The sequence below is a fragment of the Gigantopelta aegis genome, chromosome 7, assembly GCF_016097555.1.
Source record: "Gigantopelta aegis isolate Gae_Host chromosome 7, Gae_host_genome, whole genome shotgun sequence".
NCBI classification, from domain to species: domain Eukaryota; kingdom Metazoa; phylum Mollusca; class Gastropoda; order Neomphalida; family Peltospiridae; genus Gigantopelta; species Gigantopelta aegis.
Window position 1 is genome coordinate 26,493,138 of NC_054705.1, and position 25,989 is coordinate 26,519,126.

The 25,989-nt window shown below is 33.9% G+C and overlaps 2 protein-coding genes across 2 annotated transcripts in view; one reads left to right on the forward strand and one right to left on the reverse strand.

Moving 5' to 3' along the window:
• Positions 1-18,442, reverse strand: part of LOC121377023 (dynein regulatory complex protein 1-like) — a 42,160-nt gene extending 23,718 nt beyond the window's left edge. The window contains exons 1-9 of the mRNA XM_041504858.1: positions 18,250-18,442; positions 14,585-14,785; positions 11,669-11,720; positions 7,403-7,459; positions 6,805-6,879; positions 5,849-5,986; positions 5,227-5,436; positions 2,864-3,003; positions 2,157-2,216 (exon numbers count right to left, since the gene is read on the reverse strand). Of these exons, the coding sequence (XP_041360792.1) occupies positions 2,157-2,216; positions 2,864-3,003; positions 5,227-5,436; positions 5,849-5,986; positions 6,805-6,879; positions 7,403-7,459; positions 11,669-11,720; positions 14,585-14,785; positions 18,250-18,350 (1,034 nt within the window). The 5' untranslated portion in view covers positions 18,351-18,442. The remainder of the gene's footprint in view (positions 1-2,156; positions 2,217-2,863; positions 3,004-5,226; positions 5,437-5,848; positions 5,987-6,804; positions 6,880-7,402; positions 7,460-11,668; positions 11,721-14,584; positions 14,786-18,249) is intronic.
• A 3,001-nt stretch (positions 18,443-21,443) lies between these two features.
• The window catches only part of LOC121376983 (60S ribosomal protein L11), a 28,278-nt gene continuing 23,732 nt past the window's right edge, over positions 21,444-25,989 (forward strand). Inside the window, exon 1 of the mRNA XM_041504799.1 lies at positions 21,444-21,657. Coding sequence (XP_041360733.1) covers positions 21,534-21,657 — 124 coding nt within the window. The 5' untranslated portion in view covers positions 21,444-21,533. The remainder of the gene's footprint in view (positions 21,658-25,989) is intronic.

Sequence of the window (25,989 nt, forward strand, 5' to 3'; positions counted from 1 at the left end):
ATGGAGACACTTGACTCACCGACACACTATATCTCAGATATAAACTGGTTGGAACACTTGACTCATCGTCCCACTATATCTCAGATATAAACTGGTTGGAACAAGTCCACCGAGACACTTGACTCATTGACACACTATATCTCAGATATAAACTGGTTGGAACAAGTCCACGGAGACACTTGACTCATCGACACACTATATCTCAGATATAAACTGGTTGGAACAAGTCCACCGAGACACTTGACTCATCGACACACTATATCTCAGATATAAACTGGTTGGAACACTTGACTCATCTACCCACTATATCTCAGATATAAACTGGTTGGAACAAGTCCACCGAGACACTTGACTCATCGACACACTATATCTCAGATATAAACTGGTTGGAACAAGTCCACCGAGACACTTGACTCATCGACACACTATATCTCAGATATAAACTGGTTGGAACAAGTCCCTGGAGACACTTGACTCATTGACCCACTATATCTCAGATATAAACTGGTTGGAACAAGTCCACGGAGACACTTGACTCATCGACACACTATATCTCAGATATAAACTGGTTGGAACAACACTTGACTCATCGACCCACTATATCTCAGATCTGGTTGGAACAAGTCCACGGAGACACTTGACTCATCGACCCACTATATCTCAGATATAAACTGGTTGGAACAAGTCCACGGAGACACTTGACTCATCGACACACTATATCTCAGATATAAACTGGTTGGAACAAGTCCACCGAGACACTTGAATCATCGAGACACTATATCTCAGATATAAACTGGTTGGAACAAGTCCACCAAGACACTTGACTCATCGTCCCACTATATCTCAGATATAAACTGGTTGGAACAAGTCCACCGAGACACTTGACTCATCGACCCACTATATCTCAGATATAAACTGGTTGGAACAAGTCCACCGAGACACTTGACTCATCGTCCCACTATATCTCAGATATAAACTGGTTGGAACAAGTCCACCGAGACACTTGACTCATCGACCCACTATATCTCAGATATAAACTGGTTGGAACAAGTCCACCGAGACACTTGGCTCATCGTCCCACTATATCTCAGATATAAACTGGTTGGAACAAGTCCACCGAGACACTTGACTCATCGACCCACTATATCTCAGATATAAACTGGTTGGAACAAGTCCACGGAGACACTTGACTCATCGACACACTATATCTCAGATATAAACTGGTTGGAACAAGTCCACGGAGACACTTGACTCATCGACACACTATATCTCAGATATAAACTGGTTGAAACAAGTCCACGGAGACACTTGACTCATTGACCCACTATATCTCAGATATAAACTGGTTGGAACAAGTCCACCGAGACACTTGACTCATCGTCCCACTATATCTCAGATATAAACTGGTTGGAACAAGTCCACCGAGACACTTGACTCATCGACCCACTATATCTCAGATATAAACTGGTTGGAACAAGTCCACCGAGACACTTGACTCATTGACCCACTATATCTCAGATATAAAATGGTTGGAACAAGTCCACCGAGACACTTGACTCATCGTCCCACTATATCTCAGATATAAACTGGTTGGAACAAGTCCACCGAGACACTTGACTCAATGACACACTATATCTCAGATATAAACTGGTTGAAACAAGTCCACTGAGACACTTGACTCATCGTCCCACTATATCTCAGATATAAACTGGTTGGAACAAGTCCATGGAGACACTTGACTCACCGACACACTATATCTCAGATATAAACTGGTTGGAACACTCCACGGAGACACTTGACTCATCGTCCCACTATATCTCAGATATAAACTGGTTGGAACAAGTCCACCGAGACACTTGACTCATCGACACACTATATCTCAGATATAAACTGGTTGGAACACTTGACTCATTGACACACTATATCTCAGATATAAACTGGTTGGAACAAGTCCACGGAGACACTTGACTCATCGACCCACTATATCTCAGATATAATGTTTACCACTGATATCATGCACTGCTGGACACATACATGTATATGTGGAATATTTAGAATATCTTATCCATTCTATGCAAACAGTGCATTGATCAAACTGGGTTTGAGAGATCTTTGAGAAACATAGTAATAACTGACAAACTTATATCATTGTTCACCTGTATTGTTTTTCTTGCTTGGCTAGCTTAATTCGGAGATTATTTAAAACATCTTGAAGTCTGAAAAAAGAAACAAGTAAATATTTTCAACTTATTACTAAATGACTTATTTTGCAATGCAATGCAGAGTTAATAGCATTCCTAATAAATAGATAAGTTTCAAATCCAGAATTTGCGACATTCATAAAAGTCATAAACAAAAATATATATATAAACTTTTGACAACGAAGGTTTTTTTTCTCACATACAGACAAGTTATGTTCATTCTTAGCAAAAATGACAGTAGTCCACTGTTTTGCTTTGTTTTTTCCTATTTTTTAAAAAGTTTTTTTTTTACACATACATGTAATAGGAGTGATGCAAAACTACATAATTTGAAAAATAAATTAAATTACTTTTTTCTTCTCAAATTTGAAAAAACCCATCATAAATGTTAAAAAAGCTTTTTTCTAAAAAATATGAATTTGAGCATGTTGTCATGTTATCTTTTTATTTAAAATTCCGCAACCCAAATAATAGTTTAAAGACTAGAGACTGAATACTTGAAACATCAGAGAATCTTGGTGTTTATTACTACGTAGTAATGGTTTGTTTCAGCTTTACACTTGGTGATTGTCGCTTTTTATTTCAGAACCAAAACAATACTTTTCAGAGCATACTATGTCAGTATGTTAGACACATTACAAAATGTCCCTGTTCTGTATAACCTGGTTATTTTTCGTTTCTGCTGTGACTTGGTGATGGTGTTCTCATCATCGCGTTTCTTGAGCACCTGGAAGTTATACTCCAGTTTCTCTTGGTTCAGCTGGTATGTTGCTCGCATCTGCTGCAGTTGCTGTTCTAGAATCTACAACAACAACAACATATATATGCAGCCATCCATACACAGTAACAGTGTCACACCTCATATTTTCTACCCAATTGTGGCAGCTTTATACAGTTAGCTCCCTTGTGTACCTGGTCATTAAAATAGTTTGCTTGTTGGTTTTGCACAGATCCATGTTTGACGGCTAATTATTTGTAATATGAAGTAAATTCTTGAGCTTAGTGTATAGCCAAGGAGTTATTTTTTAAAATTACAATTGGTTTGTCACCAGCAGTGCAAATGGTTTAGCTGAAACAAGGCTTGGTATTCATACATCAAATTTTCCTTGTGGCAACAGTGGTACGTAATAATTTTGGGTAATTTTCAAACAAGCTAATTTTGTGAACAATTTAATAAGAAATTTAAGTAGGGATATTTTTCTCACTAAAAACCTTTTATTTTCCATATGTAAGGTAGTTCCACTTAATTGCATATTGAGAATAAATTGGTTATTTAAATATTAATTGCACAGAACCATTTAGTATTAAACCAATACAGTTTCAGTTATTTGCATAAAAAACATATATGTGTGACAAGCTATTTTTCTCACTAAACAACCTTTTATTTTGAGGCCATATGCATCACATGATATCATGTAGTCTGACTCCACTTAAAATTGCATATTGTTAACAAACTACTTAATGCTCAGCACACACGAAATTGGTTATTTAAATATGTTAAAAGTTTGTTTTGTTTAACGACACCACTAACACATTGATTAATTAATCCAATACAAACATTTGGTCATATCTGTTATTTGCATCAGAGGAAACCTGCTACATTTTTCCTAATAGCAAGGGATCTTTTATATGCACTTTCCACAAGCAGGATAGCCGTTAACATTTTATACCAGTCATGGTGCACTGGTATGAGACTAGCCCAGATGGACCCACCAGCAGGGATCGATCCCAGAAATCAATCAAGCGCACTTACCACTGAGCTACATCTCAAGATGAATTGCAGTAGGGACCAATCATCATTTAAATTTGATGTCACAATGATATTAAAAGAACAATTTAAAATCATGAAAGGGACCAAACTCCTAAGCATATTTCCATGTACCAGTGGAATATTCTATTATTGTTTTATATGTGCCCATGTGTTAGCATTATTAGCCTTTGCGTGTAAGCACTAAAGTTTCCAGTAATATTGTACGTTATACCAATGCATGATTATTTCTCAGTGAGAAATTATGATTTTTATTTCCCTAGTTATGAGTGCCCACTTGAGTAATAAATCAAATACTTTCAAGTTGATAACATTTCCATCCAACCGGTGTGTGAACATATGCAACACTTAAATTCACATGACATCATTTTGAATGTTTTCAATGAATAACATCATGCAGCATATGTAATCTTTTTTTACAACTGACATCCAATAGCTGATGATAGATATGACAATTTTTTTCTAGTGGTATCGTTAAACAAAACAAATTTTTACTTTTTGACAGACATGGTCATAATTAGTCAACTGGTTGAAACAAGCAATACTTGACAAAGTTGATTAACCAAAACATGATTGGCAATCATGCAAACAATGTAAATATTTATAAATGTGGCCTTGTTTACCTCTTTAACAGACAGACGTGGGTGTTTTTTTTACCTGTACATCAGTTTCCAGTCTTATCTCAACAACACTTGTTTACCTGTACATCAGTTTCCAGTCTTATCTGAAGGACAGACTAGTTTACCTGTACATCAGTTTCCAGTCTTATCTCAACAACAGACTAGTTTACCTGTACATAGTTTCCAGTCTTATCTGAACATCAGACTACTTTACCTGTACATCAGTTTCCAATCTTATCTGAACAACAGACTAGTTTACCTGTACATCAGTTTCCAGTCTTATCTGAAGAACAGACTAGTTTACCTGTACATCAGTTTCCAGTCTTATCTGAACAAAAGACTAGTTTACCTGTACATCAGTTTCCAGTCTTATCTGAAGGACAGACTAGTTTACCTGTACATCAGTTTCCAGTCTTATCTCAACAACACTTGTTTACCTGTACATCAGTTTCCAGTCTTATCTGAACAAAAGACTACTTTACCTGTACATCAGTTTCCAGTCTTATCTGAACAAAAGACTAGTTTACCTGTACATCAGTTTCCAGTCTTATCTGAACATCACTGAACATCACTGAACATCAGACTAGTTTACCTAAACATCAGTTTCCAGTCTTATCTGAAGGATAGACTAGTTTACCTGTACATCAGTTTCCAGTCTGATTTTGACGATGTTGTACTCCTCGGCATCATGGACACGCAGGTGTTGTAGCTGCTGCTCGTACTCCTCGACGGAGGCCTCACGCGCCAACATGTACTCCTCCTCCTTGTTACGACGCTTCATCATCTGATCCTCCCACGTCGTCTTCTTATCATCCAGCAACTCGTTCCGCTCAGACACAAATGCTCTCTGAAAACAAACAGCTGTCTGTCATTTAAAATAATATATATATCCAGTAAACACACATGAATATGTCACAATTTATTGATTATGAAGTATTTTCTTTCAATAATGATGTTTTGCACAGATATGTACTGAGCAGTATTTTCTTTCAATAATGATGTTTTGCACAGATATGTACTGAGCAGTATTTTCTTCAGTACTATCATCACAAGTGGTTGGAACAAGTCCACGGAGACACTTAACTCATCGACACACTATATCTCAGATATAAACTGGTTTGAACAAGTCCACCGAGACACTTGAATCATCGAGACACTATATCTCAGATACAAACTGGTTGGAACAAGTCCACGGAGACACTTGACCCACTATATCTCAGATATAAACTGGTTGGAACCTGACACTACAACAAACTGACCTCTATTTCCTGTAACTCTTCTCTGTAAGCTTTATTCAGATTCTTCACTTGTTCCTCCATTCTCTCAATCATCAGGTCAATGTCTTCGGCCATCTTCTTCAGATCTTTAACGTACATGTCATCTTTAGTTTTCAATTCCTGACATCAACAAACAAAGAGAAAATCAGTCAATAGCAATCTTACAATAATTACTATATTTTACTGCTTTACTCCGGACATCTGATAAATACTGGCAATGTAACATCATTTCTACTTAGGTCTTTCAACCAGGTTATAATAATACAGTGATGGGTAGGGTTATAGCAATTGTTTGTAAAGATGGCCATACCCACTTAAAAGTATATTTTATGTGAGATGTGACCAACGACATGGTGTTTATCCAACAACATGTGAAGACGTCATTTCCGAAATGCGTTATGCACCAATTTTCAAACTGTGGATTTAGCAGTGAAGGAATACTACATGTATGTTAGTACAACTCCACTATACAAAAATAAGAGTTTCTGTCATGTGATCTATGTCCAATGAACAAGATCTTAAAATGGGGCTTCATGTTATACATGGTATGTTATGTTACATCAAAATCAGGATCACTTATACGATGTCTCCTCTCAAAAGAAAAAGAAAAGTAACAGATGATCTCCAAATTGTGTGAAACAAAAGCAAGTACCGGTACTATGACAACACGATATATGTTTTAAAAGCAAGTACCGGTACTATGACAACACAATATATGTTTTAAAAGCAAGTACCGGTACTATGACAACATCATATATGTTTTAAAAGCAAGTACCGGTACTATGACAACACGATATATGTGTTAAAAGCAAGTACCGGTACTATGACAACACAATATATGTTTTAAAAGCACGTACCGGTACTATGACAACACAATATATGTTTTAAAAGCAAGTACCGGTACTATGACAACACAATATATGTGTTAAAAGTCCTACCTGCTGGAAGTCATTTATGAGCTTGTTTTTCTCCTCAATCATTGTGTCACATGATGTTTTCTGGTGCTTCAGCATCTGTCAATATAACAAACAGAATTCAGTAGATTAAAGGAAAGGAATACTGGCTCAATGGTCATTTGTAATACAGCCACTACAATCATTCACATAACTTTAACATGCTGTAGTTATAAATCAAAATAATTTTCAGAAAAGCTTCACATCAATGAAATGACATATTAATTTCTGCAAGCATATACTTGGATATACTTCCTTGTCCATATTTGTCTTGATAATCTGTTTTTAATAGTGTCAAACAATTAATACAATATTTATTTAGTATGGTATCCAAGTAAGTTAGTAAAGACATGTATTAATGTCAGTAAAATACATCAATGCCAGGGAGGTAACTCCATAAAAAAAAAACCCCAACAAAAACAACACTCAACCCAAAACAACTCAACTTTATATAAAATGTCCACATTAACAGCAGGTCTATTTAGTTGGGGAGTTTTGTCTTTTTTCAAAAATCAATATGAAAGTAAATGTAATTTTAAAAAAAACAAAAAACTGTAAATACAAGGATAAAATGAATTCATACATCATGCAATGACTGTGGAACTTCCTTCTGCAATGCAGACTCCCATTTCTTCGTTATCTGTAAATAGAAGTAAAGGAAATTAAAGGCATTCAGTCACAGATGGCTGACCTAATTAATGACCCAACAAATCATTATCTGAAAATATATACATCTAATTTGTCACTAAAAGTATTTATTTAACCATCTACATAACCACCATATTCCACTTATTATTGAAATTTTCTAACAAAAAATAATTGAATTATGTTGATGGCCCATAATTCAGGTTAAATTAACAGCTATTTGGAGAGCAGAGTCCATCTGAAGTGCGATGTATTACTCTTTGAGTCATGTGGCGGGCACCCCCTGAATAAATGCAGTGTCAAAACGATTACCAAACTTGTGTAACGAAAACTGTCCTCTGCGACGCAGGGTAAATTGAAACAAAAACAATGAAAATAAAAACATATAGTGAATAATAATTACTGTATACATTAATTTATTTTAGTAACAGAAGCATTTTAAATGGCGATAATCCCAACTAGTTACACCTTTGCATGTACAGGTAAATTTATTGTTAGTTGTACATGAAAAATCTAAACACTGGGGATCAAACATCTTTATTTTCCACCATGTCAAATTCATTATTATGCCAAATATACCATAACCCCATGGGTAATTACAGTTGGCTTAGGATAGGAATTGGTACATTTTTTTAACAATGCTGTGAACTTGACAGTGTTTATATAAAAAGTGGCTATATATATATATACGATGGCTGTGTATACGCCTAATTTGGGTTTTTTAAAATACTTTTTTGGTGGAGCGTGCCTTGACACCCCCCTGTAAACTTTGCTCGCCTCAGTCTAGACTCCCTTGCGAACAAAAAAAAATCATTAAAAAAATTAAAGTAAAAAACTAAAAATCATAATAAAAAAAAACTAAATTTATTTTAGTGTATTCACCATTATTTTGTTGTGAAATAATATTTTAAAAATTATTTACCATGTATATAGCAGGCCCTCATTTGCCAAGTCTCTATACATGGCAGTTGTTTGTATAAAACTCAAGGGTACGTTATACGACTGTCATATATATAGTGTTATCACAACTCAAGTTTTGCTCTCTGGTTGTCATGGGATTCTCTCAATCGTGGTTCAATAAAATGTTTTGGATGAAGCAATAACAAGGTTCAGTATTCCAAATGAATGTAATTTCCATTTATAAACAAAATTTTGAAAAATAAAGCCCACTAAATCTGTGACTGAATGCCTTTAATGTTGACATATATTGTAACTATATCTATCTATTTACAGTTACTGTATTAATTCACAAAACTGAATTGCAACAGTATTTTGCCAGTAGTATTTGGCAAATAAATAATATTAGGCTACAAAACTATTTAAGAATTGAAAGTTATATTTTTGACGTTCATGCGATAATAAACACCAAAACCGCTGTACATGAATGGCGTAGCAAATGCATTAATATTGCCGTTATACAAAACTATATTAAAAAACCCAATCAAACTCTATTCCACAATGATTTACAACTGTATCAATACACAAATAAGAGAATTCCCTTAGAAAGTTACATTAGCTTTTTTCCGTCAAATCTCTGATTCATTATAATGATTTACATAAGGTTTTATAAATGTTAATTTTCTGAATCAAATGTGAATAAAAAGTTACAAAATTTAAAAAATCAACTGTCAAACGCAAACAGTTTTTTCAAAAATATCAAACGATAATTAAGTAAGAATTGAACGATCTATATACTTAGATGGAAAATTTGTTGTAAAGCGGTTAGAGTATGAATTTTGAACTAATTAACATAAGGGAGAGTGTCAAATTATTTAGAAGATTTATCAATTACTGTATTAAAATTGCAGTTGTCAAAAGTTGAAAAGTGAATGTGAAGACTGACTTGAAAGGGATAAAGTGGTTTCTGTGTTACTGTGTGTGTGGATTTCAGAGGAAGTTTGTGATTGTGTGATATTATTCTCGGAAAGGACAGGTCGTGTAATTGTGCATGAATGTGTTTTCGCGTGTTTAAATTGTCGATTTGGTGTTTTTGTCAAATGTAACAGAGCTGCACTCATGTCTCTCTTTTGATTTGTTGGGCATTCTCTGCTATAACTTCTAATAGAAGCTTCGTTTTTGTGACCTGTCATATACATTATGTGTCTCAGTTCAAAACCGGAGTCGTTTAAAGCCTGAATTGCGGTGTCTTAATGTAAAGTCTCCACCAAAACGTTTGTGTCTGTTATCCGACATTGTGATTGTCGTCTGTCAGTTTGTCACTGTCACTCACAGTGCAGACGATATTGGGATAAAAATAAAAATGATGGAATCCTCGGGGATTCTGTTGTTGACGTAATTGATAAAACGTAGTTCCAGTAATAAAATTTTGTTTTTATTTGTTTACCGAAAAAAAGTGCAGTTTTCATGTTTATGGAAGAATGAACATTGGGTTTTTAGATCAAATGATAGCATTTTAACCAATCCAGATGTCTATTACAAAACAGTAATTATAAAATGGAATTATAATAACATGAAAGTTAAAAAGTTTGTTTCGTTTAACAACATTACTAGAGCACATTGATTTATTAATCATCAGCTACTGGATGTCAAACATTTGGTATATTTTACATATAGTCTTAGAGAAGAAACCAGCTACATGTTTCCATTAGTAGCAAGGGATCTTTTATATGCCTCATCCCACAGACAGAATAGCACATACCATGGCCTTTTATATACCTATTTTGGTACACTGCCTTTGAATGAGAAATAGACCAATCCTAGACCGACCATGTCTCAAGTCAGTGCTTTACTATTGAGTTACGTCACACCCATAATAATATCAGGTTGGATACACAATATCTGATTTACACAATTAAAAAATATACAATACAAGGAATATTAACACAAATGGAAAAATGCTTTCCATTTCAGCTGTCTATAAATACTTGAAATTTTTTTTTTTAACTTTGACTGGCAATATTCTGGTGACAAAGACATTATATGTATGTTTTAAAACTGCATAAAAATATCCGTGACTTGTACAGCAATTCATGACCAAACAAATAGTTACATGGATACTGAACTATTTTATTTTGTTTTTAACAATAGTGGTGAACAAGCATTCTAAGGCCAAATAAAAACATATGTGTGGTTCCTGTTACCTGAGCCAGGGCTGCTATATTATGGTAGCCCTACTCCCATGGCTAGTGATATTCAATGTTGGGCTAGTAAATAACTAATATTGCCATGCCCGACGGCTAGTGAAAAAAAAGAGTAAAATGTTGCAGTTAAGTCTTTTTTGTAAATATGAATAGCCTGATCTCCCTCTTTAAGTGACATATCTGATTATTACTATTATTTAATAAAATTTTAATAACTTAAAGAAAAGTAGGGCTAGTGAATTTTTAATCGTAGCTAGTAAAATTTTAAAATCACTGATCCCATGCCTAGTGAATTTGATAAACATTCTAGAAGTCCTGCCTGAGCAACCCTGATTTGTTTTCACCTACTGATCTTCAAAACAGTGACAGGATGCAGCATTTGTTTTCACCTGCTGATCTTCAAAACAGTGACAGGATGCAGCATTTGTTTTCACCTGCTGATCTTCAAAACAGTGACAGGATGCAGCATTTGTTTTCACCTGCTGATCTTCAAAACAGTGACAGGATGCAGCATTTGTTTTCACCTACTGATCTTCAAAACAGTGACAGGATGCAGCATTTGTTTTCACCTACTGATCTTCAAAACAGTGACAGGATGCATTTTGTTTTCACCTACTGATCTTCAAAACAGTGACAATGCAGCATTTGTTTTCACCTACTGATCTTCAAAACAGTGACAGGATGCAGCATTTGTTTTCACCTACTGATCTTCAAAACAGTGACAGGATGCAGCATTTGTTTTCACCTACTGATCTTCAAAACAGTGACAGGATGCAGCATTTGTTTTCACCTACTGATCTTCAAAACAGTGACAGGATGCAGCATTTGTTTCAAATGTTACTTTATATATTGCTCTGTGCTAACACCAGTTTGACAGATTTTAGTAATAATATAAAAAAAATTAATGTAACAGCCTAACCTACCTATATGTACCCTAATTTGTTTTAATGTAACAGCCTACCTACCTACATGTACCCTAATTTGTTTTCACATGTAACCAGAGCCACACATATTATGGTATTTGGTTTAAGCATTATAAATGTAATAAACATTTATCAAACTAAATAAAAATGTATCAAAGATCTTCCATGGCAATTACTCACTTCTTCAAACTTCTCTGATCCCGATTTTGTTTCTTGTTCCAATCGTTCTTTTCTGAAGAAAAAAATCCCCCACAAAAAAATGTCATTGTCATCATTTAAAAATTATAACTAGTGTTATAGCAATGTTCCCAATCAGAGATTTCAGATTAATGCATAATGGTAATAAATGATCAAAATGTTTGTACGATACTGATATTTAAACAAATAATAATAAATTTTAAATTTAAACATAGCATACCCGGTAATAAGAATTTGTTGGACATATGAAAGGTAGGGAATGGTTGCAAAAAATATCTTAACTACTGCTTTTTTAAAACTGGCTGGCCATCAGCTGTCTTAAGATATGGTAATTACAATAGAAAGTTTGTTTTGTTTAATGACACCACTGGAACACATTAATTAATTAGTCACCGGTTATTAGATGTAAAACATTTGGTAGTTCTAACTCACAGTCATCAGAGGAAACCCACTACATTTTTCCTAATGCAGCCTGGGATATTTTATATGCACTTTTCCACAGACAGGAAAACACATACCACTGCCTTTGTCCAAATGTGGTGCCCTGGATGGAACAAGGTAATTACAATGGGTGCCTTAAAAAACCTGTCAGCAGCACAAAGGCTAAACAACTTATTATAAAAATCCCTTTCGAGTCAGAGAAACTTGTGTGGCAGCAGTGGGTTAAAAGTACTCCGATTTTAATGCGGAACTACACATGTAGGGTAGACGCTACCTGTTATCTAAGAAATGAGCAGCTTGACCCCCAGTGTTTTCTGATTCACTTTAAGGGTGAGGGGTGGTAGTATTTATATCCGTGGCATTTATGGCGATTGATACGCTGCAGGTAGGAGTTTTATCTACATATGTTACTATTGTCGTCTATGGGATTTGATTTGGTAGTATACACCTTGATATCACTACCTTACAGTCATGTTATAGGTTAGAAATTGTACATAATATATAAACTGAAAATATATAAGTGTATATATATATATATATATATATATATATATATATATATATATATATATATATATATATATATATATATATAAAAATAAATATTTACACTAGTACATTACATTAGTAATAATGAATATTCGTGCATGAAAAATAAAGATTTCTGGGGTTAACAGAAAAGGAAGAAAGAAAGATGGAAGGAAGGAAAGAAAGATTTAACTTAAATCTTAAATTTCAACATAGAGAATAGTACACTTTGTATTATTATTCCATGTCTATGGGGATAATCTTAAATTTCAACATAGAGAATAGTACACTTAGTACACTTAGTATTATTATTCCATGTCTATGGGGATAATCTTAAATTTCAACATAGAGAATAGTACACTTAGTAGTATTATTCCATGTCTATGGGGATAATCTTAAATTTCAACATAGAGAATAGTACACTTAGTATTAGTATTCCATGTCTATGGGGATAATCTTAAATTTCAACATAGAGAATAGTACACTTAGTAGTACACTTAGTATCCATGTCTATGGGGATAATCTTAAATTTCAACATAGAGAATAGTACACTTAGTATTATTATTCCATGTCTATGGGGATAATCTTAAATTTCAACATAGAGAATAGTACACTTAGTATTATTATTCCATGTCTATGGGGATAATCTTAAATTTCAACATAGAGAATAGTACACTTAGTAGTATTATTCCATGTCTATGGGGATAATCTTAAATTTCAACATAGAGAATAGTACACTTTGTATTATTATTCCATGTCTATGGGGATAATCTTAAATTTCAACATAGAGAATAGTACACTTAGTATTATTATTCCATGTCTATGGGGATAATATTAAATTTCAACATAGAGAATAGTACACTTAGTAGTAGTATTCCATGTCTATGGGGATAATCTTAAATTTCAACATAGAGAATAGTACACTTAGTATTATTATTCCATGTCTATGGGGATAATCTTAAATTTCAACATAGAGAATAGTACACTTAGTATTATTATTCCATGTCTATGGGGATAATATTAAATTTCAACATAGAGAATAGTACACTTTGTATTATTATTCCATGTCTATGGGGATAATATTAAATTTCAACATAGAGAATAGTACACTTTGTATTATTATTCCATGTCTATGGGGATAATCTTAAATTTCAACATAGAGAATAGTACACTTAGTAGTATTATTAGAGAATAGTACCATGTCTATGGGGATAATCTTAAATTTCAACATAGAGAATAGTACACTTTGTATTATTATTCCATGTCTATGGGGATAATCTTAAATTTCAACATAGAGAATAGTACACTTAGTAGTATTATTCCATGTCTATGGGGATAATCTTAAATTTCAACATAGAGAATAGTACACTTTGTATTATTATTCCATGTCTATGGGGATAATCTTAAATTTCAACATAGAGAATAGTACACTTTGTATTATTATTCCATGTCTATGGGGATAATATTAAATTTCAACATAGAGAATAGTACACTTTGTATTATTATTATTCCATGTCTATGGGGATAATATTAAATGGTATAATTTAAGAAAAGAGGAGTGAATTTGATGTAAAAAAAACAGAAAAGAAATTTAGGCAGGTTTTTTTTTAAAGAAATTAATTTCCAAACAAGCTGGTTTGGCTATGTCTACTGTTTGCAAAAATAATAGCAGTCCATTATTTTGTATTTTCTTTTCTTTTTCACATAGCTTAGCTTTTTTTAAAGGACATACATGCAATAGGAGTGATACAAAAGCTAAATAATTTTAAAAGAGAGGAATAAAATGTCTTTGTTGTTTGGATTTATGTTTTATGGTAAATGCTAATGTTTCTGAAAACCAGTTGTAATTGTCAGTCCTTGTAGTTTAAGGTGTGCTGAGGTGTTGTTAAAGAAACATTCCTTTTCTTTCTAACATTCTTCATTAATTACCGGAGTCGTTTAGCTTCATCCTCATCTGTTCTCCGACTGGCCTCCCTTGAGTCCCCGGCCACCCGGATGTTTGTGACGAGCTCAAAGCCGTCCTTCCCGAGCTTGGTGAGTCTCTGTCGACTTTCCTCAATCTGTTTTCTACTCTTGCTCAGCTCCTCAGTCAGATCCTTCTTCTCATCCAAATCCTCCCCCATTGCTGCTCTGAAATTACAGACACAATAACACTTAATTATAACCAGAATGGGGATCATGCCCTACCCCTCTTCCCGCAAGCACATCAATTTTTTTCCCTATCACCTTTCATTTTTTTTTTACTGTTGCCCCATAACACAACTCATAGACAGTGCTGGGTATGGGGCGCTGTTTGTCACTTTCTGATTTACCTTACTAATTTATAAATCATTAACTTTTCAGCCATACATATATATATATATATATATATATATATATATATATATATATATATATATATATATAATATATATATACTAAATGCACTACAAATCTGAACCTAATATCGCTAAAATTAAATCCTATATCCATATTAGAAAAAGAAAAAAAACACCAAAAAAAAAAACATTTACAAAATTTAATATATATAAATCTTCAAGAAAATCTTAAATCAGAAACTTTCTTTCTGGATTTACAAATCCAAAACTAATTTTGGGGGATTTAGATACCTGAAATGTGTAAAACAAGAATATATAAATCCGACATTTAACATGCAAATGAGATCTGTTACTTCTGCCCTTTTTTCTTTAAACAAGCCAGACACCTTACAGTAGTACGTAGAATTTTCTAAATGTGTTCAGGGTCAAAATAAGGTCAACCAATAATTTTATTTCATGAAACTTTTATATTAGATGTTGTTAAAAGTTTAGTTAAAGTCATAATTGTCCAGACAGAACATTTTGTTCAGTATCGCATAGCGAATCGCTATGTAAGTTTCAGAAATCACGACACAATTCTAAAACATATCACATAATTTTGCTATCCATAATTTTGACACTATTAAATTTGTTTAAGGTTGTCCTTAACAACCAAGAACATGTTAAATATATCTGGGAATAGATATCCCTGTACTGCCAAAGTCCCATTTTCTAAATTTTGCCATCTTTTCTTTCTTGCCAAGTTCCTTCTCTGATTAGGACCACCACTTACAGTTGTCATACAGCTGTTCTGATAACCGCCAGCCGTTAAATGTAATGACGTATTAACGGCTGTTTGCAACTGGCTGTGTAAAACTTCTATTTATGAAGTGAAAACTTATTGTGTCTACTGGTATATTTTATTAAATTTATATCAGTTGTTCTTATAAATTAAAGTTTCAAACTGCTTACATTTTACAATATACTCTGAAATAAAAAGAGATTTTGTAATCGAATTCAGTTGACTGATTCCCATAATTAAAACAGCCTCTGTGATTCTACGGCATAAGTCTTAAGATCGTTGTTGTTGCTGTGTGTGGCCAGTGTTGTTACAATGGCGAATAGGCCTATTCCTTTGAAGTAAGTATTTTGAGACATGGATGCTTTTTTTTCAATATGTGAAATAACAAATTATCAAGATCCAAACAGTATGTCCCACATCGGATCCCTCCCACTAACATTGTGCAATGTTTTGGAGGTTTGAAATGACCTCTTAATTAATCATTTATGGTTTTAAATATAATGCAACATAAAAACAAGAGTTGGTAATCATGTCCAAATGCGGGGTGATTGTCGTGGGTCAATAATATAACAAAAAATAAAATAATAACAATAATAATAATAATAACCAAAGTAAATCAGCTCTAAGGTGGACAACAGTCGTTTTTCAGACCTTTGTTTTGGCTTTGTACACAATAAATATAACATATCCAATGCTAATTTTAGCATATGATATACATGTATTTGACAATTTATTTATTTCATCTTATAAAACTAAAAATTAATATTTTGTCCAGAATTATGAAAAAAAAGAAGAAAAAAAGAAGAAATATAATATATATATATATATATATATACTGACCTGTAAACATCTGCTTGTTATAGAAATTTGACAGGGGTCAAGGTTAGTTCACCAGTTTTTATTTTAACATGGCATTGTAATAATATAGCTAATTTTGAATTTGAACGACATCAGTATTCCAATGATGTCACTTTGCATCTCCTTACAATGACCATAAACTAGGTACATGACATTTCCGTTTTAAGAATGCTGGAAAAATTCCCTTGCAAAATTTCTATTTAAATTTTTTTGTTTGAACATTACTAATGCATCTGACTGAAGAAATTCTTGTGGTTAAAAAATTGTACCTTTTACGAAATATGAATTTCAAATGAAATTACGGTAAGATATGCTATATTTATTGTGTACGAAGCCAAAACAAGGGTGCGAAAAGTGACTCATCAATGTTAGTATGGGTGTGAACATTGTCAAAAATGCACCCAACACCATGCAAGAAAAAACAAAGAAAAGAGAAAAACCTTTGAAACACATGTAACTAATGGCCTGTAATAATAACATTAAAAAAAAAAATTCTAAAGGAAATAATAATTTAAAAAAAAGTAAATAAATAAATGCCTTAAAATAAGTTGGGACCTGTACTAACAATCATAATTTTTTTAATAATAATAAAAAAGAATAATACCCCCCCCCCCAAAAAAAAACCCCCACAAAAAACTTTAATGGCATATATATTAATAATGCATATAATGCAACCCACACAAAGCACATATATAGAAACAAAAATAACAAAATGAATAATCAATTCCATTCAGTTCCGAAATATTTCTTTTTATTGGCTGTACGTAAAATGTTTGATATGAATAATTGTCGTTCAGCAATATTTTCATTCTGCATTTTCGATGTGCCAGGATAAAAATAACTTACAAATGTGGAAATGTGTCATCTTCAAACATCTAATCCTGGAAAGTTTACCAAAGGTATTGTAATTAATATTTTAGTCTAAAATTTATTAAAATGTGTTGTTGTATTGTTGAGGCTCTTAAATAAAGCACATATGCCTGATTTTATTAAACTGTGATTGCAAATGGAAAAATTTGATCCAATGGATAAATGTTAAGGCACAGCAATAAACATCACAATAATAAATAGAGACGTTTATCTTGATGACCTATCCTTTAACTAAAAATATTTAAAATGAGTCCTCAATCTTTATAATTATGAAGGGGCGGGACTAAGCCCAGTGGTAAAGCGTTCACTTGATGCGCGGTCGGATTATTTCTTGTTCCAGCCAGTGCTCCACAACTGGTGTAACAAAGGCTGTGGTATGTACTATCCTGTCTGTGGGATAGTGCATATAAAAGATCCCTTGCTGCTAATCGAAAAGAGTAGCCCATGAAATGGCGACAGCGGGTTTCCACTCTCAATACCTGTGTGGTCCATAACCATATGTCTGATGCCATATAACCGTAAATAAAATGTGTTTAGTCAATGAGTGTGTCGTTAAATAAAACATTTCTTATAATTATGACCATTTTGGTAATTCCCTTGAGACTAAAAATACTTGTATCTTTATTTATTTTTAAACCATAGGTGGGCACTTAGGATGCCTGGGGCTGACATGTATACATCTCAGCTGAACATTCACAAATCACTGTGATCTTCTACCTAATAATAATAGACGGAAGTCACGATAACACATCAAAATAACACAATACCTTGTTGCAGCTTCTATGCGCTTCTGAATTCGCAAACGGCGAAATGCAATACGTGCTTCTGGGTCATTTTTTATTTCTTCTTCCTCGCCACTAGAACTCATTTTGAAAAATTCTAACACAATCAACGATTTCAGCTAAATTTTGTGGTAAATATCAGGACCTGCTTTAGTGTTGCTAAGCCGCCATAAGTCACGTGATTCCTGAAGACTTGTATACCCTTAAGTGCCACAATTAAATACAAATACTCGATAAGCACATTTAAACATTATATATTGCCTGACTAAAAGGTTTTTGCTATTTAAATTATTCAGTAAAAACCACCACATTATACGCTACAGTTTTATCCTGAGGATTTATTGTATTTCGTTTTATGTTTTGTATAAAATTGTGGATTTGGTTTTAAAAAATAGTTTTTGTTTGTTTTAGGATGGACTATACTGTGTACCCACTAGCCCACGGAGTTGATCGAACGTCACTTCCTTTTACCAAATAACAACAATGGCGGTCGGTATTATGTTTGTGGTTCCTTTACTAAAATCGCGAAACATCCGTGTTAAATATAACTTGCAATAAATAAAGTGGGTATTTTATTACAAATGAGTTAATTAAATTTTTCGGGTAACATTTATTTTTGTCGTGTCGACTAGCTTATTTTGGTAAATATATATTTTTAGCGACCACTCTCTTAGCTGAATTGTGGTCCCGTGCTTATAAAACGTAGTCTAAACTTTAATAAAGTCCAGACTTTAACGTAATGCTATTTGAATGGCGTTGCCATGACGTTAAAGTCTGGACTAGACTTTAGAGCGGTTATAGAATCTGTCCGCCACTAAAAAAAAAATATGGACATTTAAGACTTATTGGGGGGGGGGGGCGGGCCAGCCCCCCCCCCCCCCCCCCCCTGCTAACCCTAATCACTCTGTAGCCATGTAGGCTATCAACACTCCAATGTAACAATCTACCGACAAAGTTCCTTAATTAAAATAAAGTAAAACAGAAAATCACTCGACTCTATGTTCCTAAAACAAACTAAACCCTAACCGTTCCTTAAATAGAACACAAAATAACGCAAAGTTCCTAAAATAAAATAAAATAAAATGGAAATTAACTAGAGTTATTGGCTTTATTTTAGTAATCGTCAGAGTAGTTAAAATTATCGAAAATTACATATTCGTTATTTAGTGTATAGTAAATGGTTGTATTTAAGTGGCAGACATATTCTATAACCGTACCTAGACTTTTAAGGTTTATGAGCCTGGTGTTGTATTTTCCATAAACAAATTATTTTTATAACGACGTTTATTTATTGCTGAAAGTCGTAATGACCCCTGATAAATTACTCTCCTACCTTTTACTGTTAAATTTCCCCCCAAATTTTGTCCAGAATAAGTTGTGAAAAAAACATTACAGTGACACAGATTCCACATATGACATTTTCCCCCAAATTTTTTCCAGGATAAGTTGTGAAAAAAACATTACAGTGACACAGATTCCACATATATGAATATAACAATGTCGCCAGTATCGACTTCGCTGAGATAACAATTTGGTTTGGACTTTTAGTGGAAACTGTGTACCTGGTAATACTTTGGTAATGGTCGCAAGCTACTGTCAAATACAAATTTGTTCCTAAATCTGATCCCACCAAGCTTTAGTCAAGTCCAGTGAAGATATTACACTTAACCGTATTGTTCCTATTTGTAGCGCCCGGGCGCGATGCAAAACACAAAGTGGGCGTGCTAATTAGAGTACTAGAACACGTTTCGTAATATGTGTGAAAAATCCTCGTATCAAACTGTCAATGCGTCTGGCTCGCTGAGACATCAAAAGCTTTGCCGCCGAGTCACTCCACCACTGACCTTTTCTTGTTGAAATGACGTAGCGTACCGTACATCGTCAGCTGATTTAACGAAATACGTGGTACTGTGCACGTAGGCATATACGGTGTCGGTGTAAATAGCGTTTTGAACAGCGTTAACAGAGTGTCGTGCGTTCATTCTGCGTGGAGATGACCGCGACATACATTTGATAAACGACATGTGTGACATACTATTCGCCCATATTAGTGTCGTAGTGCTTCACCTGTTTGGATTTTATTTGTTTACCGATTATAATCATTGCAAGTCGGCAGTCAGGTAAGCCAGTTTTACTATTTTACGGGTACCGTTTCATGATACATTTCTCGTGATCATAGGGGGCGCTTATATTAGAGGGGGCGCTACAAATAGGAACAATACGGTACATGTTAATGCATTCAGGGCAAAACGTGACACGTCGTTCAACAGTTTGATTTGTTTTGTAGCCAGTGTGACTGGTGGTTTATTTTGTATTGGAAAATAATATATACTTCTTGCTGGCTTACTGTAATGAGTATTATTACAGAATGTTACGACACATGCCTGTTTCACCATTCCGCAAAAATCAACAGACCGCTATGTTCGTTTCTTCAGTTCTAAGACCAGTTCCTGATGTGACAACTTGCTCTTCACTGAGAGGGAGCAAAATGTCTGTGTCTGTTATATGTAATGGCCATCACATGTTTAATTAAATATACCAATATACCAATATACTTGTTGATATTAATAATGTGCACTGGATATAGTCCAAAAGCTTTGCCTAATCATTCCTATAATATAGTATAGTGATTTCCCTAGAAATCAGGCAAGGCATAGTAAACCAAACACTTTGGTGGCATTTTCGGGGCACTTGTTTTTCATTAAAAATACACAAAAATTAATTGAAATATTAATGTAATTTATGTGCTTTAATAAATGAATGGCAAAAGATATAAAATGCATATTTTATTAATTAATAATACCTTTTTTGGTGTTTTATAACGGCAATTTTAGAATTAATTAGTGAAAAAGGCTTGTTTAATCTCAGGGCAGCATGGTGCTGATTAAGGCAAGATGGTGCTAGACTGTTGAGGCATGGTGCTGCACCATGCTAAAACAAGCTAGGGAAAACACTATAGTACATGTACATGCATCAAGCAAAACAATGATAATTAACAACTTCTTGTCAAATAACTTTTATATATTTTTGGAAATTACAATATTCAAAGTGAGTGCGACGAAATGTACTTTTTGCGAATCGTCTAGAATTGAATAGTAGCAATAGACCTGCTTTTACCGTATACATTTTGCAAGATTTTACAGTTGATTACAAATTATGAAATCCATTTGGACAGAAATTGGAGGTTTTATTATTATATATTTTTTTTATAGGAGGCGAAGAGAGAGGCTAAAAGGATAGAGGACAAGAAGGGTAAACAGAACAATGTTATGCGAGAGCTGCGTATCCGCAAACTGTGCCTCAACATATGTGTTGGTGAGTCAGGTGACAGACTGACACGAGCGGCCAAGGTGTTGGAGCAGCTCACAGGACAAACTCCAGTATTCTCAAAAGGTATAGACATAAAATGAATACCAGTAACAATTATATAGTTAGTTTAGTTTGTTTAACAACACCACTAGAGCACATTGATTTATTAATCATCAGCTATTGGATGTTAAACATTTGGTAATTTTGACAGTCTTAAATCTGCTACATTTTTTCTAAGTAACAAGGGATCTTTTATATGCACCATCCCACAGGATAGCACATATCATGGCCTTTGATATACCAGTTGTGGGGCACTGGCTGGAATGAGAAATGGCCCAATGGGCCCACTGACAGGTACAGAGGTTCTAGAATACAGTGGCCTGAGGCCAGTGGTTTTTAGATTCAGGCCACTAAAAATTATTTTAATTTGCTGGGTTTGTTTTATCAACAGTTAAAATTGGGAAAGTGAATTTTTTCAACAAATAGGTGAATTTTCAAATCCACTGGCCCCATGGCAAGTGAATTAAAAAATGTTTGTAGAACCCTTGCAGACATCCAGCGAGCGCTTTACCACTGAACTGTGTTCCGCCCCTATTATATAGTATTTTCCCTGGAAATTTGGCAAACACAGTAAACTAACCTTTTTTTTTTTTTTTTTTTTTTTAAAGACAAAAAAAAAAATGAATGGCAAAATATATACAGGCATATGTTATTAATAAATAATACATTTTCTGAGTGTTTTATAAAGGCAACTTTAGAATTCATTATTGAAATGGGCTTGTTTAATCTCATATTGAGGCTAGACAATTCGAGGCATGGTGCTGCATCCAATCTAATTAAAATTAGCTCCACTATTACATGTGGATCTATCAGAACCCAGTTGGAGCTCATGTCCACCAATCAAAACCTTACTTGCAGAATCATGCCAGTGATTTAAAAATAATTTGAAAACATTCCGAATTATCCTGAGGGTATACGACATGTTTCGTGTGATTTGCAAGATGTCCATATTATATGTAGCCAGGGTGGTCTTTCAGTAGTACAAATATGCCTGCATTTGGCTCCAAAAGATGCATGTGTTAGCTTGGCCGTAAATAGTTTGTTAATCCTAAAAAAACCCTACTAGACTACAGATGTCAAATGGTATGCTTTACATATGCTTTTCATAACAAAATGGGTGGATCTACCACATAATTTAACCTATTTCGTTAACAGCTTAAATCAGTCCTTGTAATATTTAGATGTCATGTAGTTTATTTCTAATACACCAATAAATAATAAAAATGTGTTCGTCTGGTGAAAAAGGTAACGGTGAATACTATTTTTTTTGGCCCCTGACTTTCATGGAATATATTTCTTTCGATCACATGGTTAATTTAGCCATGAGTAATGCTCTTTTGTTGCAGTAAGTGTTTGTGTTTTAATCTGAAACAAATTAAGATGGTTGATTTTGTTTGTGGTATCACTGCTTATGAAAACAGCAAAAGTGGTCATGCCCTTGGTGCTGAAGTAACTATCCACCGACTTGATAAAAAACAAAATTGCAAGATCAGATTTTTTGGTCATTGTTTTTATATGTCTATGATGGGTCGTATTATGGTATGGCATTGTCCGTATGTCCATCTGTTAACTTTTTCTTGTCCGGACCATATCGTACTCTTGTTTGTATCTTGCCACCTGACTGCTATTTTTGTGCAACACTAATTACAGTGTTGCAACCCCAAACAACTTCATTACATATTGGTTTCTTTGAAAATGATACTGTTGTTAACAAAAAAAAATTCTGTCTGATGTACAGCGCTCCATCATTTTGTATTCATGGATCCCTTTTAGTAAAGTGGATCATGTACAAAAGTGGTCAATTTTGGATGTATGATAGTTTTATACATGTATGGCACATTTTATTAAGTGTGTGAGTGTGTGTGTGTGTAGATTATAAATATTGGATCTGCACATTGGCACGGGTTGTAGATAATATATCTCCTGCCTGACTTAATTATTTTTGTGCGATACTAACTTCACAGCTGCAACCCCAAACAACTTGTGTAGTTGTATTGGTTACTTACAAAGTGATACAATTAAAATAATAGATATTTTGTAAAAGTGAAGACGGCCTTTTCGTGAACAGCTCAAATAATGTTTACAGATATTTGCATATATATCAGTACAGTCCGACATAATGACATAAAAAAAAATACAGGCTAATATAGGTTATCATAAATTTGTAATTATAACCGAAAACCAAATAGCTTTTAAATAATTAATGAATTGCAATTATCAAAAACACTAAATTTACATACATATGTATATATGTTTTTGAGAAGCATTATTAAATCTACTAATGAATAGACCTACAAGGTGCTTATGAGAAGCATTATTAAATCTACTAATGAATAGACCTACAAGGTGCTTATGCGGTCTTACTGAAGGATATAGTTCATCCTGTTATAAAAATGAGAATATAATGCATTGTTGTACAGGCCATAGGATTTCAAATTGCATGGGAAACAATTATCAAAGAAGGACTTCTGTGTAAATAATGTATACCCCCATTGTGATTGATTGATTTTGTTTTTTTGTCATTGAAAATTTGCCCAAAATTATTTCAGAAGGATGTTGCAGTGACTCGTTGCTCTCCTCAGAAATTAGCATACTTTAATTGTTAAATTATAAATGTCACAAAACTGATAATATTCAACAATAAAATTAATATCTGTTCATGTTTCACTGTCTTTTATACAGGCCCGTAGCCAGCATGTTTAGCAGGGTGGGGTTGAGATTTCATGTAGACTGAACTCATCAAGTGCGAGCGCTAAAGGCACATAGCCGGGGGGAGGGGGGGGGGGGGGGCAGATTTACATACACACACACACACATTTTGGATCTGCACATTGGCACGGGTTGTAGATAATATATCTCCTGCCTGACTTGATTATTTTTGTGCAATATTAACTTCACTGCTGCAACCCCAAACAACTTGTATAATTGTATTGGTTACTTACAAAGTGATACAATTAACGTAATAACTGATGTTTGTTTTGTGTTTTAATATTTTTAATTAAGATATCTCGTTTTGTTTTAACAAACTCAAATTGACATGCAATACCACTTTAGTAACATTTTGAAACATTAGTTTTTGTGACATTTCCTGAGATTCATGAATTTGAAATAAATAATTACTTGATAATCCTGGACATTTTCCAATAAATATTAGCACATTGACATGGGTTGAAGGTAACATATCTTCTGCCTGACCTTTTTATTTTTGTGCGATATTAACTTCACAGCTGCAACCCCAAACAACTTGTATAGTTGAATTGGTTACTATCAATTTGATACATGTGTGGTAAATTGATTTTCCACGAGTACTCTGGCACGTGCCGAGTCTGGCAATACTGGAGTCTGTTCATAGGACTGGAGTACAAGTACAATCTCATTTAATTATATTTTTGACGTCATAATATACATGTATGCTTGCCACCAGTAATGTTACCGGGCTATGAGACATGAAGGAAAAACAAACATCGAATGTGTGGAATTATTTCAATTTAGATCTAGAAAACAAGAAAACTAAATGTTGTCTGTGCGGTATTCGCCTTAGTTAACTGGCAGTACTACACATACAGTGCAAAAGCACCAGATTTCAAAGCGCCCTAGATTGACTGTAATACACTGGACAATGTATGGCATTAATTTCTGCAGTAAGTAATCGGCGATGCACTAGTTTCTCTTTAATCTGGCTGCCCATTACAATACGTATCAACCGGTTTGTAAATGCATTATTCTAATTAACTCTGCATATAACATGAAATTTGATTGGCTAATACAGGGGTTCTAGAATATTTTTATAATTCACTTGCCATGGGGCCAGTGGATTTGAAAATTCACTGGCCATGGTGAAAAATTCACTTGCCCAATTTTAACTGTTGATAAAACAAAAAAACTGTAAATTAAAAGAATTAACTTTTTAATGTCCATTTTTCATACTGAGATTATGTTTATTCAATTTGTCAATTTACACAACAGATGGGCTGATTGGGCATGCTTTATGGTTTGTTTAGAAAAATATGCAAATATTTTTCATCAGTTACTGTACCTTTTAAAATTTTAAAATAATTGTTTCCACTAAAACCACCTAGGTTATAAAAAATAATCCATGTTACCGAGATATTACAACAATTAACAGCATTATTCATTTACTTATGAATGGGAACTTACCCACCCCCTCAAAAAACAAAAAGAGAAAAGAAACAATTAGGCACCTTTACTAGCATAAAGTGTACATGTATTGCAGTTTAAGCACCCCCCACCCCCACCCCCCCCTCCAACAGACACACCATATTAGTAATTTTGCACTTGATATTAGTAATTGGGTACTGTGTTAAATTTATCAAATTTATCTATTTCATGATACTG